Source organism: Vulpes vulpes, chromosome 6, assembly GCF_048418805.1.
Source record: "Vulpes vulpes isolate BD-2025 chromosome 6, VulVul3, whole genome shotgun sequence".
Classification (NCBI taxonomy): Eukaryota; Metazoa; Chordata; class Mammalia; order Carnivora; family Canidae; genus Vulpes; species Vulpes vulpes.
The window spans coordinates 48,408,221-48,425,373 of record NC_132785.1 but is presented as its reverse complement, the minus strand read 5'-3'; the positions used below and the strand labels follow the sequence as shown (position 1 = coordinate 48,425,373).

Here is a 17,153-nt window from a genome sequence, read left to right as displayed (position 1 = left end):
CCAGAACACAGGAAACATTCAATTCACATTAACCAAAACTCTTACCAACAACATTGGCAAGCAACTTGGTTTTGTTTTTTTGTTTTGTTTTTTTTTAATGAAAGGGATAAAATAAAAGTGTTCCTTAACAGTAACATACAGAAAGAGCCTCATCTCAAACTGTAATGGTTTTAACATCTCTGTTGACCTAAACCAAGGCCAACCAGGCCAAAGCTGATCCTGGCCAAGTCTGCTGACAGAGGGATTCGCATGCACACAGCTCAAGGCTAACCAAGGCCAACCAGATCCACAGGACAATTCTCTCTGCTTTCAGATCCCACAGCTGTGCACCTACCTTGTGCCTGAATCAGCCAGAGGCAAAAAATACCACTGCTCAGGAATCCCCAGACTTCACGGTAAGTAAAGAATACAGACACAAAATAGGGTCCTTAAAAGTTCCTAGTTCATCACTTACGTGTTAAAAAGCAAGCAAGCAGGAGCACCTGGGTGGCTCAGTGGTGGCGTGTCTGACTTTGCTTGGGTCGTGATCCCGGGTCCTGGGATCAAGTCCTGCACTGGGTTCCCCAGAGGGAGCCTGCTTCTCCCCCTGCCTATGTCTCTGCCTCTCTCTGTCTCTCATGAATAAATAAATAAAATCTTTTTAAAAAAAAAAGCAACCAAGCAAATATAAAAGCTTCCCTAAGACCCAGAGAAGAAAGTCGCAGCTAATAGTTTACACCTGTTGAAGAGAATCATGCCCAACAGCCCATGTACTTTGAGAAAAGTTAGTGCATGGAGAGAGGTCTACTTTTCTTCTGCCTCTTGGTCCCTCAGCAAATAGCATGTGTGGTTTGAATCTAAGGTTCTGGTGAAATTTCACAGGGAGAGAGCAGCAAGGCAAATGGAGAGTTAAGAGGCAGTTAGTTGAGTATGATGTGGAGAGCAGGACTCGGAAACCACGCTGCCTGGGTTCAAGTCCAGTGTTAACTCTGCAACCTGGCCAGGCTACTCATCCTACCAACCAAGGCTCAGCCCCTCTTTCTGATGCGCGGCTGAAACAAGGTGTGTAAGGGCTTGAAAGCATACCTGGTAGGTGTTATTATCACTGCTGTTGTTTCTATTGCAATCCCTCGGGCGCAGAGAGGCTCTGAGGACACATGGCCAGGCTAAATTCTACAGGGGTCACCTCTGATAATATCACTATCCCTGGAGTGGCCATTTCACCATTAAAAAGTCTCTTGGTAGATTAGAAAAAAATTCAAATCCATCATATCAGATTTGAGACCTAAAGGTGATACTTCTGCAGACAAAGCCACCCCGGGCCCAGTGTTGACCAGATGCCACCATGTACTGCCTGCCACGTTTGAGAGGAGGACACACACCACAGGGTGGTGTGCAGAGCAGAAGGGGCTCTTGGGGAGCAGAGCTGACCTCTCAAAGCCAGGAGCAGAAGAAGGGATGCAGGAGTTGGGGACACAGGTGCTGGATGGGGCTCTGTGGGGTTCCTGTGTGGCCAGGGCATGCCAATGCACACTCTTTTTCTCCTCTGAAGGACAAGGAATCCATGGCAAGTGCACTCCCAGCACCTTTCCTTGTGTTTCAACAACACAGCTGCAAAGCCACAAGCTGAAGATCAGATCAGACCTAAGTTCATGTTGTGCCGCTATTGCTTACGGGCTGAGAGGGCTCTCACCTCTCTGAGCCCCATTTTCCCCACCATACAACAGGAGTAACACCTACACCCAGGGAAGTGTTTTTCAACAAGGGCAACACGCTTTTTTTTGGTAAAGGGCCAGACAGTAAATATCTTAGGCTTTGTGGCCCATACAGTCTGTGTCACTAATATTCAACTGGATAAGCAGCCATAGACAATGCGTAAGAGGATGGGCATGCCTGTGTTCCAATGAAACTTTATTAACAAGAACAGGTGGCAAACCAGATCCGGCCATGGGTCATAGTTTGCCAACCTGTTTTTGAAGATCAAATGGGAGAAGCTGGGTGGTCATTTAAATTTTTTTTTTTTTTTTTATGATAGTCACACACACACAGAGAGAGAGAGAGGCAGAGACACAGGCAGAGGGAGAAGCAGGCTCCACACACCGGGAGCCCGACATGGGATTCGATCCTGGGTCTCCAGGATCGCGCCCTGGGCCAAAGGCAGGCGCCAAACCACTGCGCCACCCAGGGATCCCCTTAAATTTTTAACAGTAATGCCAACTTTGAGTGGTACGAGGTTCCTCAAGAGTTTGCAGATAGTAAATTCTCATTAATGGTAGTTTATTATTAATAGTAATGCCATGAACTTTGCATGTGAGTAAGACTTTATAAAAGCACTGTCCTTCCTCATTTGCCAGGTCCCCTCTGCTTTATAAAAGATCAATCCTTACCCTGGACAAAACCAAGACACTTCATGCATGTTTTGCAGGTATTTTGAGCAACTCTTGTGTCCCAGGCCCTGTGTTTGTTGTAGTAACAAATACTATTTCTTATTCATTTTTTAGCCCAATATTGTCCAACAGATCTTTTTCTATGATTTTTTTTTTTTTTTAAGATTTAGAGAGAGAGAGCACAAGTGCATGAGAGCAAGCGGAGGGACAGAGGGAAAGAGAATCTCAAGCAGACTCCACGCTGAGCATGAAGCTTGACACAGGGCTCAAGCCCATGACCCTGAGATCATGACCTGAGACAAAAATCAAGTTAGACACTTAACCGACTGAGCCACCAGGTGCCCCTAAGATGTGTTTTACAGATTTTATTTATTTGAGAGAAAGAGCATGAGCAGGGGGAGGGGTGGAGGGTGAGGAGGTAGAGAGAGAGAGGAGAATCTTTCAAACTGACTTTGCTAAGCATGGGGCTCGAGCCCACAACCCTGAGATCATGGGACCTCGTCTGGGAAAGGTTAGGCAATTGTGAACAAAGTTTGTGGGACAGTAATTATTATTCAATTAAATAATTATAAGTGTCACCTGCAGTCAATTTTACAAATATTTTGATGTTGGCAAACAACATAGAAATTAAACGCTTTCCTTATGCCCATGTGGGGAGCAGCCTACAGAGGTCTACTCTAGGAGGACCAAAGCGTAGGCATCATGTAAGTTGCATGGGCAACGCCAGCCTGGGCATTCTGTGGGCGGCGACCAGCAGCCCCTGGCGGCCTTTCAACAGTATGGGGCTGAGGGGCCAATCAGTTCTTCTTGTTGGTGCATGGCTGAGGCTGGAGGGGCCAACTCTTACAGAGGAGAGGAGGAGGGTAGATGGTGTGTGTGTGTGTACATGTACACACACGTACGGAATGTGGTATGTGTTCAGGCCCGGTTCAAACACCTGCATCCACTGCCAGAGCAGAGGATGCTGGGAGAAGCTGCTCATGTTCCAGGGAGAGCTACTTTCTGAAGAGTAGAGGAAGGCCTCATCATGCCAGGGCAGGGAGCCCTCAGGAGTCCATGAAAAGGACAGTGTTCCTACCCGCCCTGCTTACAGCAAACTCAGGTGTGCAGTGAGCTCAGGAACACAGGCTGTCCAACCTTTGGGGTCCTTTCTAGTATTTCCCCAACATGTTCCCAAATTCAAATACAGGTCGGAGAAGTAATGAGTTTTAACATCGTGGGTCCCACCTCAGGAGAAAGGTATGGCATCTGGCTATACCTCCTTCTGCGACACTTAAGAAAGGTAAAAAGTCTGTTTTCACTTTCCATGGGTTGAGGAGAAAGCCCTGCTGACCTCCCAGAGCAGTGGGGCAATTCAGGGGAGATGAAGGAGCCTCCAGGAATGAGGAACACCGTCAAAAGGGATATGTGTGCACTGTGTGGTCCGCATCCATGTGGAAAGGTAGACCATACCCCACTCTGCATCTGTAAGCAAGTGGTCAGCATACGGCTCAAGCACGATTCTGGCTTAAAGGGATATGCTTGGTTCAGCTTAACCCACCAGAGCCCCAGCTGCGAATGCTCAGGGGCGGGGGGGGTGGAGGGGTGGTCGGATGGAGGGCAATCCGACCAGCACCCACACCTGCCTCCTTTGGCTCACCTGCTGCTGCCTGAGGTTCAAACACGGCAGTCCTGGGATGCACCAGGGCAGCCCGCAGAGTGACAACACGGGCAGAGTCCCTCGTGTGCAAGACACCGTTTTGAAGTCGTTTGTCTATTCTGCACTGGACAACTTAGGATTTTTTTTTCTATTTTAAAAAAATGGTGGTAAAACGTAGATACAATTGATCATCTTTGCCATCTTCTAAGTGTACAATTAGTTCAGTGGCATTAAGTACATTCACACTGTTATGTAACCACCATCCATTCCCACAAATCATCTTCCCCAACAGAAACTCTGTCTCTAATGTTAGACACTAGCACTCTATTGCCCTAACCCCGGATTCTGGCAACCACCATTTTATTTTCTGTCTCTATAAATCTGATTACTCTAGGGATCGCCCAAGTGGAATCATACAGTATAGGTCTCCTGGCTTTTTTTTTTTTCCCTAAAGATTTTATTTATTCAGGAGAGACACACAGAGAGAGGCAGAGACAGAGTTCGGAGAAGCAGGTTCCTTGAGGGGAGCCTGATGCAGGACTCCATCCCAGGACCCTGGGGATCATGCCCTGAGTCAAAGGCAGACGCTGAACCACTAAGCACCCAGGCGGCCCTGTATCCTGGCTTTTATTTCACCTAGCCGGTCTTTATACAGTTCACCTGTGCTATAACAGGTGTCAGAATGTCCTTCCTTTTTTTTTTTTCATTGTTTATTTTAATTATTTATTTATTTATGGGTTTTTTTTTTTGGTATTTTTTTTATTGGAGTTCGATTAGCCAACATATAGCATAACACCCAGTGCTCATCCTGTCAAGTGCCCCCCTCAGTGCCCATCACCTAGTCACCCAATACCCCTGCCCACCTCCCCTTCCACTATCCCTTGTTCGTTTCCCAGAGTTAGGAATCTCTCATGTTCTGTCTCCCTCTCTGGTATTTCCCATTTTCTCTCCTTTCCCCTATAATCCCTTTCACTATTTTTTATATTCCCCAAATGAATGGGACCATATAATGTTCGTCCTCTGATTGACTTACTTCACTCAGCATAATACCCTCCAGTTCCAACCACGTCAAAGCAAATGGTGGGTATTTGTCATTTCTAATGGCTGAGTGATATTCCACTGTATACATAAACCACATCTTCTTTATCCATTTATCTTTCGATGGACACCGAGGCTCCTTCCACAGTTTGGCTATTGTGGACATTGCTGCTATAAACATCGGGGTGCAGGTGTCCCAGCGTTTCACAGCATCTGTATCTTTGGGGTAAATCCCCAGCAGTGCAATTGCTGGGTCGTAGGGCAGGTCTATTTTGAACTCTTTGAGGAGCCTCCACACAGTTTTCCAGAGTGGCTGCACCAGTTCACATTCCCACCAACAGTGCAGGAGGGTTCCCCTTTCTCCACATCCTCTCCAACATTGGTTGTTTCCTGTCTTGTTAATTTTCCCCATTCTCACTGGGGTGAGGTGGTATCTCATTGTGGTTTTGATTTGTATTTCCCTGATGGCAAGTGACGCGGAGGATTTTCTCATGTGCTTGTTGGCCATGTCTTCTTTGGTGAAATTTCTGTTCATGTCTTCTGCCCATTTCATGATTGGATTGTTTGTTTCTTTGCTGTTGAGGTTTTTTTTTTTTTTGTTTTAAGATTTTTAAAATTTTTTATTCATGAGAGACAGAGACGGGAAGAGAGAGAGGCAGAGATACAGACAGAGGGAGAAGCAGGCTCCACGCAGGGAGCCTATTGTGGGTCTCCGGGAATCACGCCCCAGGCCGAAGGTGGCGCCAAACCACCAAAACCACCCAGGCTGCCCTGCTGTTGAGTTTAAAAAGTTCTTTATATGTCCTTCCTTTTTAAGGATAATAACCCACTGTATGCTGTACCCCATTTTGTTTATTCATTCTTGTGTCAGTGGGCATTGGGCTGCTTCCAAACCTTTTTGACTATTGAGGATAATGATGCTGCGAACATGGGCACAGACGTATCTGTCTGGGTCCTTTCAATTCTCTTGAATACATGCCTAGGCATGGAACTTTTGGGTCATGTATTAATTCTATATTTAATTTTTTTAGGAATTCTTATGATTTTCTTTTAATGATGCCCAGCTTCAAAGGGCTGGTAGGATGATATTTTATTCATTTTTGTTTTATAATTGTTCACCGTGAAGCTACTATGAAGATGTTCTACTTTGGTGGTGGGGAGGGGGGGTGCTGCTACAAACCATTCTGATCCTCAGGCAGTCACCCCCACTCCATTTCTGCCATTGGACAGTCCTGGAGACAATACTGCTCCATGTGTGACATTTCTGATCACGATCTGCAGAAGTGTCCCACCCCTCACAGACAGGCTTGCTTTCTGCTCTGGATGGACACCTTCCTTGTCTCTCCACTCCACTGGGTCCGAGCCTGCTCCTGCCCCCGACCCCTGTCTCATCCTGTTCTGTGTGCCCAGCTATTCTCCAGACATGCTTTCCTCTGGGACCCTCCACTCCTGTGTACCCATTTCCTCCCCCAAATCTCTGGTGGCTTCTTCATTTTCCTTTGCTGGTTCTTACTCTGCCATAAGATACATGTTTATGGAAAGTTGCCAAACAGGTGTATTCAGTACAATTCTGTCCCTGGCTCTCCTCCCATCTCACCATTATTCCTTACAGGAGGGGATTCTTCTTATGGATAGTTTCCAGACCCACACCACTCCACCTGGTTTCTCTCCCAAGCCAGAGACCTGTGTTTCCAATCATCGGAAGGACTCCATTTTTGACTCCTCAAAATTGATGTGTCCCAAAGCAAACTCATTTTCTTTCCATCATACTTGCTTCTTCCTATCTTCTTTCAATTTCTTAAATTCATGAGCATCCTCCCAAGGTAACCAGGATCAAAGCTCATGGGGCCTTCCCTTCTCCTTGGTCTCATGAACCCTACTTGTCTGCTCAATGACCTCCAGTCTCTACCTCTCCTAGCTAGACTTCTGCACCTCTTCCCAAATGAATCCTGCAAGTTTCTTCTAATAAATGCAGCTGAACCTTCTTGAGAATGGTGTGCACCCAGAGCCTATCCCAAGTGCCTCTCTGTAGGATTCTATACCCTGCCCCAGCTCCCAGCAATAAGTCTGTGTGGAGCAGAGTCCACTAAGGCACACTGTGTCAGAGCAGGTCTTCATCCATCTCTGGGGAGTGAGTTGGCTAGTGTGTATTCTATGCCTGCCAGGCATTTCAGGGCTGGAATTTCAGACTCTGCTCTGAAAGCCAAAGGTTGTAAGTGGCTTTCTCTGAATGCATTTGAACAGCTGCGTAAAACATCTTGGCTCTCAAAAAGAAAAAGCATTCTTCATGTTTTCACAAGTCACCAAATCTGTTTTTTCCTTGTTTTTGAGGAAATAAGGTAGCCTGGGCTTTGGCCAGGATCAGTTGGTCTATCCTCCTCTTGGGCGGGTTTCCTGAGGAAAATGCAGCATTTGGATATAGACAGGTGTGTTTACTGATCAGGGCTTCAGCCTCATGGTTCAGGAATATGTCCTGGTAATCTTTCTGCCCTATGACTTCCCATTGCTGATGGAAGTATAGGACAACTGAATGTAGAATTGCAAAGGAGAAGCACAGTGGCTGTGTTACTTCAGTACCAAATTTGGGGGGGATTTTAGGTGCATGGTAGACTTTAGATTTTTTTTCCATTAACAACAGTCATTTAAAATAGTATCACTGGGGGCTATTGGTTGCACCTCTTCCCAACTGGGTGGGTCAGTTGGTTAAGCATCTGCCTTCAGCTCAGGTCATGATCTCAGGATCCTTGGATGGAGCCCCACATCGGGCTCCCTGCTCAGCGGGAAGTCTGCCTTTCCCTCCCCACCTCCAATTGTGCTGTGTCAAAATCTTAAAACAAAACAAAACAAAACAAAACAACAACAAAAAAAAACAAAAAACGTTCACTGAATAAAGTCTGGAGTTTAGTTGATGGTCACTTAGCCATGTGAGTTTCTTATTTCAGACAGGTGTGCGTGGTACAGAAGCAGCTGACGTTGAAGGAAGGGCAGGCATGAAGAGTAATGCAGAAACTCTCCTGTCATGGCAACTTTTCTCTAAATCTAAAATTGCTTCAAAATAAAGTTAATATAAAAAATGATCAGTTCCCCATCCTTCCTTTCTGTGGATGGGGTAGGACAGTAAGCCTTTCACAAATACTGTCTCATTTAGTCCAGGCAACAGCCTTATGAGCTGGAGACCACACTGTACACGTGACAGATGAGGCATGAAGCTCTGCAAGGGCCCCAGGCAGCTAGACAGAGACACCAGGTGGTGGTGCAGCTGCAAGTGTGGACACAGCCAGGACACAGCCATCCCAATCTGCACCAGCTAGTCCAGGTACCCCTATCACAGACTGAATATACATATATATTCAGACACATATATACCTACTTCTATGTGGCCTGCAGGTCAGGAACTCAGTGTGAACTCCTTTCTTAATACACCTCCCTGTGTTCCCTTCTTCTCCTTAAATATATTCACTCATGGGCTGCCTCTGCCATGCAGGTATCAATGGCCCAGATGTCCTTTGAGACAGAACTGGCTAGGGATGCCTGGGGCCACACTGGATATGGTCTACTCATCCGCAAGAGGACCTGGCCTCCTCCCTCTGAGGCTGCAAGCCTCCAGATGGGCAAAGCCTAACACTCGAACACTAGGCTCACTCATTCATTCGCCTACCTGTGCATGCATTTATTCACAGCTTGTAGAATAAACAAGAGTTACAACCAAAATGCAAATCACAGAACACAGAATCCTAGGTTTGTCAGGAGAATTAGGTATCAGTGGCTCCAGAAAAGGTCTTCATTACAGTCATCTCAAGAAGCACTTTAGAAATGCACATTTCTGGGGATGCCTGGGTGGCTAGCGGTTGGGCAACTACCTTTGGCTCAGGTCGTGATCCTGGGACCTGGGATGGAGTCCTGCATCGGGCTCCTGCGAAGAGCCTACTTCTCCCTCTGCCTATTGTCTCTGCCTCTCTGTCTCTCATGAATAAGTAAATAAATCTTAAAAAAAAAAAAGAAATGCACATTCCTGAGGCTCACCCCAATGTTCTGATTCAGGAGGGCTGGATGGGGGCTGGTGATGTGTATTTTTTCAAAACTCCCCCTCCCCCATTCCAAGTGACCTTGATACACTGCCAGGTTTGGGGTTTTGCCCAATAGATAAAAACCTTCTAAAAATAGTCAACCTCTGCTCAAGAAACTCCAAGGTGGAGGAGCTCATTACCTCATAAGGCAGTCTCTCATTGCTCTTAGTGTTAGGAAATCCTTCTCTATATTTAGACACGACGTGCCCATTTGGAAATTTATGTTTTAAATTTTGTGCTCTGGTATAACTAAAATGACACTCACTCCCCTTTGTACATGACCAGCCTAAAGAGGGCCAACATACATTCTAAAATCTCTCTTCGAGGACAAAAGCCCATAGTTTCAACATATATTTTTTTTAAATCAAGTACATTTTCTTATTACCCTATTTCAAATGTGAAACTCAGAATTGGACCTAATGTTCTGAAGGAACCCTAAGCCTTGAAGGTTTCATTTTTCATGCTCTGGCCTCTTTCATGTCTAGGACAGCCACAACAAGCGTTCTTGCCCTTGGCTACACATTGGAATCAGTGGGAAGCTTTATGAATTCCTAGTGCCTACATCCTCCCTCTCAGAGATTCCAGTATTCTAGGGGTTCTGGTCAGTTATCAAGAATTTTTAAAGGTTCCAGGTGATTGGAATGAGCAGCCAATGTTGAGAGCTACAGATACAGGCACTGAGACTTCTACATGTCATACTATTGCTTTGTACTTACACGCACTCAGCCTTTTTGCCTTGGATCCCTGCCAAGGCAAGTCTTCCTCATCATGCACTTGAGGAAACGATTAGCTGAACTTACGGCAGACTTTTACATTTATTCCTAATAAATGTCATCAATCTGGTTTGGGTCCATTGTTGCAAGGACACGCTGTGTCCTCGAGCTGCATACCAACTATCCACTCTCTCTCTCTAGCTTTGAGTCTTTTGCATGCTTCTGGTATCGTCATGTAAAACATGAATAAAATTATAGATCTCTGAAAGAAACTCTACTAGAAATCCTTTGGGAAATAAATGATAGCAGCTGCTTTTTAGGCAATTGGATATTCCTTCACAGTTAAGGGCCAGAGGCTAAAGATTTATGGTCACAGATAAATCCAAGAGCATGGCATTTAATCCTAAGTTCTCTGGGGCGGAAGGAGCTAGCTAAAGCCACCAGGCTGGGCTGCCAGGGTCCTGCTGGGGACATTTCATCTGTGTGACCTCCTCTGCATTATTTAGGTCAACTGCCATTATTTAGGTTCATCAAAGCTGCTAGAGTGACCCCAGCTCAAGATGCTCTGAGCCTAATGGGAAGACTTAGGACCATATTAATGCACATCTCACTGGCCACAAAACAGACTGTGAACCAATTTCTCCCGAGTTGTAAGTTCTCTGACTCCACTATGAAAGCATCATCAAGCTTCGTAGGAATGAGGAGGCAACATAACATGTCAGAACACAACCATAAGCTTCTCAGTAAGCTCTGGGAGGTCAAATAAGAAGTTAGATTTGGTAAAATCTTTTTTCTTTCTTTTTTTTCATTTTGAAAAGAGCCATTTCTCTTACATTCACAGCACCACCCTAGAATAAGAGTCTGAAATGGGGTTTCCAATCTTTTCCCATCTCAGTCCTGGCTGCACTCTTCAACCTGGGGAGAAGCCTCTCACTTCTTTCCATGTGAATGATCCTAAAGCACACACCAAGCTGGACACCTGAGCTCGTTACTTCACAACACAGAAGGGAAGCCCCGCTAACCTGCTTCAACTGACACGTGAATCCTCTGGTCTGGGATCACGTGGAATGCGACCATCTCATCCATAGCACCTTCAGGCCCCCTGTCACTAAATGCCCCGAGAACACTTTAAAGCAAATTCTCACTTCCACTGAGGGATACAGTAATATAACAGCTTCTACCTCTGCCGAAAACACAAAAGCCCTTTGCTATTTTCTCCCAGAATTTTCCAAAAGCATGTTTAGTAGACAGTCAAATCCTCAAATGTCTATGTAGAACGGTCTTAGAAAACAAAAACAAAAACAACCCTAAGAATTTTCTGTAAAGATTCTATTTTATTTTTCTATTTTAGGGAAGGGTACACTGGATTTCGCATCCTGCAGTACACAAAGTGCTTCCCGAGTTTTTGCGCCACCCTCTTCCTCCAATTCGTGTTTATTCAGTATTAAATGGACAGACTTAATGTTCTTCTAAACCCCTCTATTCATGGACATTTGGATCATTTGCAATCTTTTAATTCTAGTACAACTATCTCTTGTCATATGTCATTTCACGTTATAAATGTATCCTTATGACCAATTTCTAGAAGTGGGATTCAAGTTACAAGTGTGTGGTACAAAGGGCCCTATGTTTTTCCAAGAACTTCTTCAACACAGTGTAATATAAGTTCGAGAGCTGCATGAGACACAGATACTTCATCAAGGACTAGAAAACAAGCATCAGTGAACTACAACTAAAACCCCCAAAAGTCCTTCAATATGCCTCTATTCTTTCAATACCTTTGTTGGCTTTCCAGAAGAGCCTACCATCTTTATTTTGTGATATTCACTTAATTATGAGAAAACATGTGTTCTGAAGAATTATAAAACAAAGGGACCAAAAATCCAGGATGAGATCTAAATACACACAGAATTGAATGGAAAACCACTTCAAGGTTGGCTTCGCTGAAGTCAGTTTCTTGCCTATATCTTTGGTCATGACAGTTGCTTAGAACGAACAACACAAAACAACATTATGGGGAGAGAGGAGGGTGTGGGGACAAACCTGATTATTAAATGTAACTGTACTCACCACAGGGCTAGTCGTTGTTCAGTTTCCTTGAGAAAACTGGTATGGAATTTGTGCAAAGGTTCAAAATTCGGGAAGATGAGACTCTTCAAAGCTTCGGGCATGGCATCCTCTTTGCTCACTGTGCTCTGAAACCACTAGAATAAAAAGAGGACACACATAGAGTTCAGATGAATGATGGCAATTCTGCAGAAGAAATGCTGCAGCCCAGCATGCTTGGAGAACACGGGAGCACCAGGGGCTCCCAGATCCTACTGTTATTCCTCTCTCCCATTAGATGGGGTGAGAAGCACCCAGCTCATCATGATGGTTTCCCACAACCTGTTACCAGTGGATTGTCAAGGCCAGGAGAAATCTCTGAAACGGGCAGCTACTTCAAATCAAAACTTGCATTCTGGCCAACTCACTGAGTCATTCCTGATGGAGACCACTATAGTATACCCTCTGGTTTGGTCCTTTCGGAGCATCCATTTCTGCTCCTTTGTGAAAATGCTGAGCATCAAGGAAGCTGCACTGGAGAGAGAAAGCCTCTGCCTTCACACTACAGTTACTCATCCTGCTGCAGTGAGACGGGGCTATCTCACAACATTTATCAAGCACCTGGCTTGGGCTGGGGGGTGGGAGGGCAGGTGCCATGCAAGCCCCATGATTCCTACTGACCTCCAAAGGCTAGTTCTTTCCCAGAACCCAGGGATCATAAAGATATCTGCAACGCTTTGAATTTGTTTCCAAGACTGAATAGGTAGTCTTCTGGTAGGTTTGCTGGTATGGCTTAATTCATTATCAGGGCTAAAACAAGGCTTCTATTCACCTCTGGGGTCTTCCTCAAGCAAAAGTAGCTACATTTGATGACAGGGCAAAACACAAACTGTTCTGCCTTGGTGCAACCCAGACAGTAAAATGTTTAGCTTTCTCCACTTCAGAAGCTTCCTTCCTTTACACTTAAGAATCACAATAAAAAAAATTTTTACAGAGCATGGGCCAAATTAAATATACTATGACCGTCTAATTTCTGTAACTCAGAACCAAATCCTTTTAATTGGAGTCAGAGAACCCAGCATTTAATTAGATCCAGCTTCTCCCTGAAAGCTACATAGGAGTTGAGATAAGTTATGTAATTGAATACTTTAGGGGAAATGCTATACATACCGAAGTAATGACCTCAAGATCCTTCAGATACGTTCTTTCGGTGGTGGATACTTCCTTAGCAATGAAGTATGCCTTGTCAGTTGGGAACCTCTGCAAAATCCACAGAAGAAACAAGACGTAATAATAACCTAATAACCTTTGAGTACATCTCTCTAAGAAAGTCCTGATTAAAGTGATACGTTGCTAAATTACAATGTTTTGTTAACTGGGCTCAAGGCTAAATAAACTCTTACTTGTTCTCCTTTTTGTGTGAGGAACTAAGAGAAGAGAGTGAATTCCCATGATGAGGAAAGAGCCAGGAATGTTCCCTTCCACAGAAATCTTACCCTCAGTCAAAGGCCTCCAATGAGTATGTTGGCCACCGAGGAGGATTATTCATACAAAATTGGGCATCTGAAAATCTAACCAACTAGTAAAATATCAGAGCAATGCAATTTTCCAGGAAATAAAAGAAACAGAAATCACAGCAGCCTTTGTCCCGGGAGCTGGGGGCTGGTGGGGTTGGTGTGTACAGGAAACGGAAGCTAGGGTGTTTGTGGGAATACACAAGGTGGCTGAGCTAAGGGGACAAAGTGAAAGCAGCCGGTGACAGTGCTGGGACTCAGTTCCCTGGAGCCGTCGCTTGGTGAACAGGCACTTCTCAGCAGTGAGCCAGCCATGGCTTTTGCTTTCTCTTTAAACAGTAAGTAAAAGGAAATCCTTGTTGCTAGCCACCTTGCTTGCTTCCATGAGAGTCTACCTGCTTCCATCTTTGGGGATATACTCAAGAGCACTGAAACCAGAGACCCAGACACCTGTCTGTCTCTGTATCCAGCGGCAGCATTCGAGACAGCCAGAAGGAGTGAGTAACCAAACTGTCCATCAACAGGTGCATAAACACAAGTGTGTTCTACGCATACAACGGGATAGGATTCAGCCTTAAAAAAGAATCCCTGACCTACACTACACCATGGATGAACCTTGAGGCCATGATGCTAAGTGAAAGTCAGACACAAAAGGACAAACACTGCAGGATTCCTTCTGTAGGAGGTTCCTAACCAGTAGAATCCAGAGACAAAAAGTAGAATGGTGGTTGCCAGGGGCTGGGGAAAGGGGATGGATGGAGATCTGTTAAATGGGGACAGTTTTGGTTTGCAACAATGACAAAGTTCTGGAGAGGGATGGTGACAATGGTTATGCAACACTGAACGTACTTAATGTCACTGAGAAATATGCTTAAAAACGGTTAAAATGGCAAATGTTATGTATACTACTGCAATTAAAAAAGAGTAATGACGCATGTCCCCACACCTTTCTCCGGCCTTCTTCCTCGTCGTCAGTGCGTGGGCATGCCTGGTCGTTCAGCAGCGGGCTGACCAAGGGAGAGGACTGCTTGGTGTCGGGGCTCAGGTTGGGAGACAAGATCACGCTGGCAGGCACAGCTCCTCCTTGGGAGTTGATGGACAGCTCTGAAAGGTGAGGGCTACCAGTCAGGGAGCCTATTTGGGGATGAGAAGTATTAAAGAAAAAAAAAAGTAATTCCTTCTGGGACCAGATTGCTACTTACAATTCTCCCCTGTATCAAATCTTTAAATGTTGACTACCATTTTGCACATCGAATGTGCTTCATGATTTTCTACTTTTTCTGGGAGTTGCGGCTGCCTTCATACTAAATATTCCATAGTATGAATGAGTCAATGGAGCCAGAGTTCTGTGATTAATGATAACGCAGAGAACTCTGCTCAGGGAATGGCTACAGGGGTTTAGAAGCATAGTGGATCCCCAAATGGGATCTCTATCTCCTTACTACTGCCTTAGCTTCTACGAATTATTCGAGAAAGATAGTGTCTATACCACCAGGAGACATGAGAGAAAGGACTAGAAAAATAGAGCTATTCTAAAAGGAAACTAAATGACTGACATACCCAGGACAGACTACACCTTGTAACAACGGGCCGCAGTCAAAGAAAGAATGAACAGCTAACTCCCCATTCTACCAAGAACAGAAGCAAGCTTATACCTGGTGATGGCATTCCGTGTCTCTCTCACTGTTTGGGACAGAAACACTTAGCATCACATTTACATGCAAAGCTGGAGGTCATTACATTATCACAATTCCCCTTGATGAGTCAAAAAAGTGACAGGTCATTAATGATTCCTCTGCAAAGGATACATTAAATAATATGAAAACGTATCATTACCCATTATACATCAGCCAAAGGAGAGGACGTGTACGTGAAACATTTTGCCAACAGAATTCTGCGAGTCTCGAAACCTCAGCCCATTGAAGCTAACCGGAATGTTTCAAAACATACTTCCTACCTGCATGTTTTAACCTGACACATTTATAATTCTAACACAGGTTTGCTAGGACTAGCACGAGGCTCAACAAAAATTCAAGTAGCCTGCAGTCCCATCTGTTACCATTATAAGGAAAGACGATGTGAATGCTTTATTTTCCAAAACTGCGGTTTCAGCTCATGGCTATTCCGCACACTGACAAGGATCTTGGAGAGAAAGGTGGAGTGCAGTTTTCTGGGCATACCCCATTTTCTTGACATCTATCCTCTCCCTTTGGATTCATGCATATCCACTTTGAAATTCCAAGATGGGATGGCCTAAAATGGAGGGTAGTGATCTTGACACAGTATGAATGAACCAACCATGAAAAACCACCAGCCCCCACCCCGTCCCAGCTAGACCAGCTAGCTGTGTTGTCAATACATGTGGGAAAAGCCACCGCACCCAGAACAGCAAAAAGCAGACATCCTGCTACTGACCGTTGGTCAGAAAAATGATCTTCGAAGAACGAGATTTGAAAACATGAGAAAGATTTAGAGAAGTTTGAGTTTTACATTGAAATCCTGGCATTTTAAAAAAACATCACTGAAATGAAGTCCTGGTAGATAAAGACCCGTTCAACCCCACACACCACCAGACCCAGCGAAATCCGGAGAAAAAGGCCAGAAATTGCTTCACAAATGTCAATTTTATTGACACTAGTGCACAACCGAATACAATAATTTCGAAAGAATTGGAACTTGTCAAATAGAAATAGTGACAACAATTAGAACTGCAAATGTTTCAAGGTACTACACTAGTCTCTTCTTTAAAAAAAAAATCACAAAAAGGAAAGTGTCATCACTACAAATAGGAAATAGAAAAGAGAAATTCTGGCAGTCTAGAGATCAAAACATTTCATGCATTTTTTGAGTTGTCATATCAGAGCCACTTTTTATTTGTCCACCATAATCTGGCAAACTTTGGGGCTTACCTTCAGCTCTCACACTGTGTGCGAGGTCAGGTGAGGCCATTGGAAGTGAGAGCATGCGGGGCCTTGGTTTTGCAGTGACGTGGAGCAGAAAAAAACACTCACCTCATCAGTGAGAGTTGCAGCCAAGAATAAAAAGCAGTTAGAAGATTGGCTTGTAGGAGAAGTGGGGGGATGGGGTGAGAAACAGTACCAATGAGGCCCTGGACGGCATCCAGCAGCAGATAAAAAACCACCTGCCCCACCGTGAGGGAGAATATGTGGGTGGCCACCATCAAGCACAAAGACTTCCACCCTCCAAAGGTCAAAAGCCACTGGCCTAGGTGAAATCCCCCTGGGGACATTTCGATTAGTAGACTGAAAAAGAAGAGAAAATGACCAGGGTTTTCAGGAGACATCTGTCCTGCCAAGAAGGCAGGGCATATTCAAAGAAAATAGCTGTCTAGAAGAATCCACACTGGACCCCATCAGAGACAGGATTCAGAAAATGGGACACTGACAGTGAACTTGATGACAACCCACAGAGGAAATGACAGCCCCAGGTCAGCCACAGGTTGCTGGGTGACAACCTGTTCATTCACTCACGTAGCCCAAAGATGTGGGTGATCAGCAACTTCACAGGTAGGACACACAGACTTGGAGAATGACCCAAAATAGGGTCGCCAATTTTAGCTACGTCAGCTAGCTTTGTGTCTACTCCTAGGGCCTAAGAAGGGAAGGCTGATGGGTGTATTTAATAACAGAACCAGCAAATCAATAAATCCCAAGCAGCCTGGTCTAATATCTGTCCACTACTCTACAGAAGGGGATGGACCAAACTCTTCAAGTTTGCTCATTTGAGCTGCTTCCATGGAGAATAGCCCT

General features: G+C 44.9%; 1 protein-coding gene across 7 annotated transcripts in view; it reads right to left on the bottom strand.

The window, feature by feature from the left end:
* The window catches only part of FARP1 (FERM, ARH/RhoGEF and pleckstrin domain protein 1), a 283,051-nt gene that overhangs the window by 30,033 nt on the left and 235,865 nt on the right, over nt 1–17,153 (bottom strand). For 6 of the 7 annotated variants that reach the window (XM_072760878.1, XM_072760875.1, XM_072760873.1 and 3 more), the window contains exons 14-16: nt 14,330–14,517; nt 13,040–13,129; nt 11,894–12,027 (exon numbers count right to left, since the gene is read on the bottom strand). In XM_072760878.1, coding sequence (XP_072616979.1) covers nt 11,894–12,027; nt 13,040–13,129; nt 14,330–14,517 — 412 coding nt within the window. The remainder of the gene's footprint in view (nt 1–11,893; nt 12,028–13,039; nt 13,130–14,329; nt 14,518–17,153) is intronic. The other variant, XM_072760880.1, reaches the window with a different exon arrangement.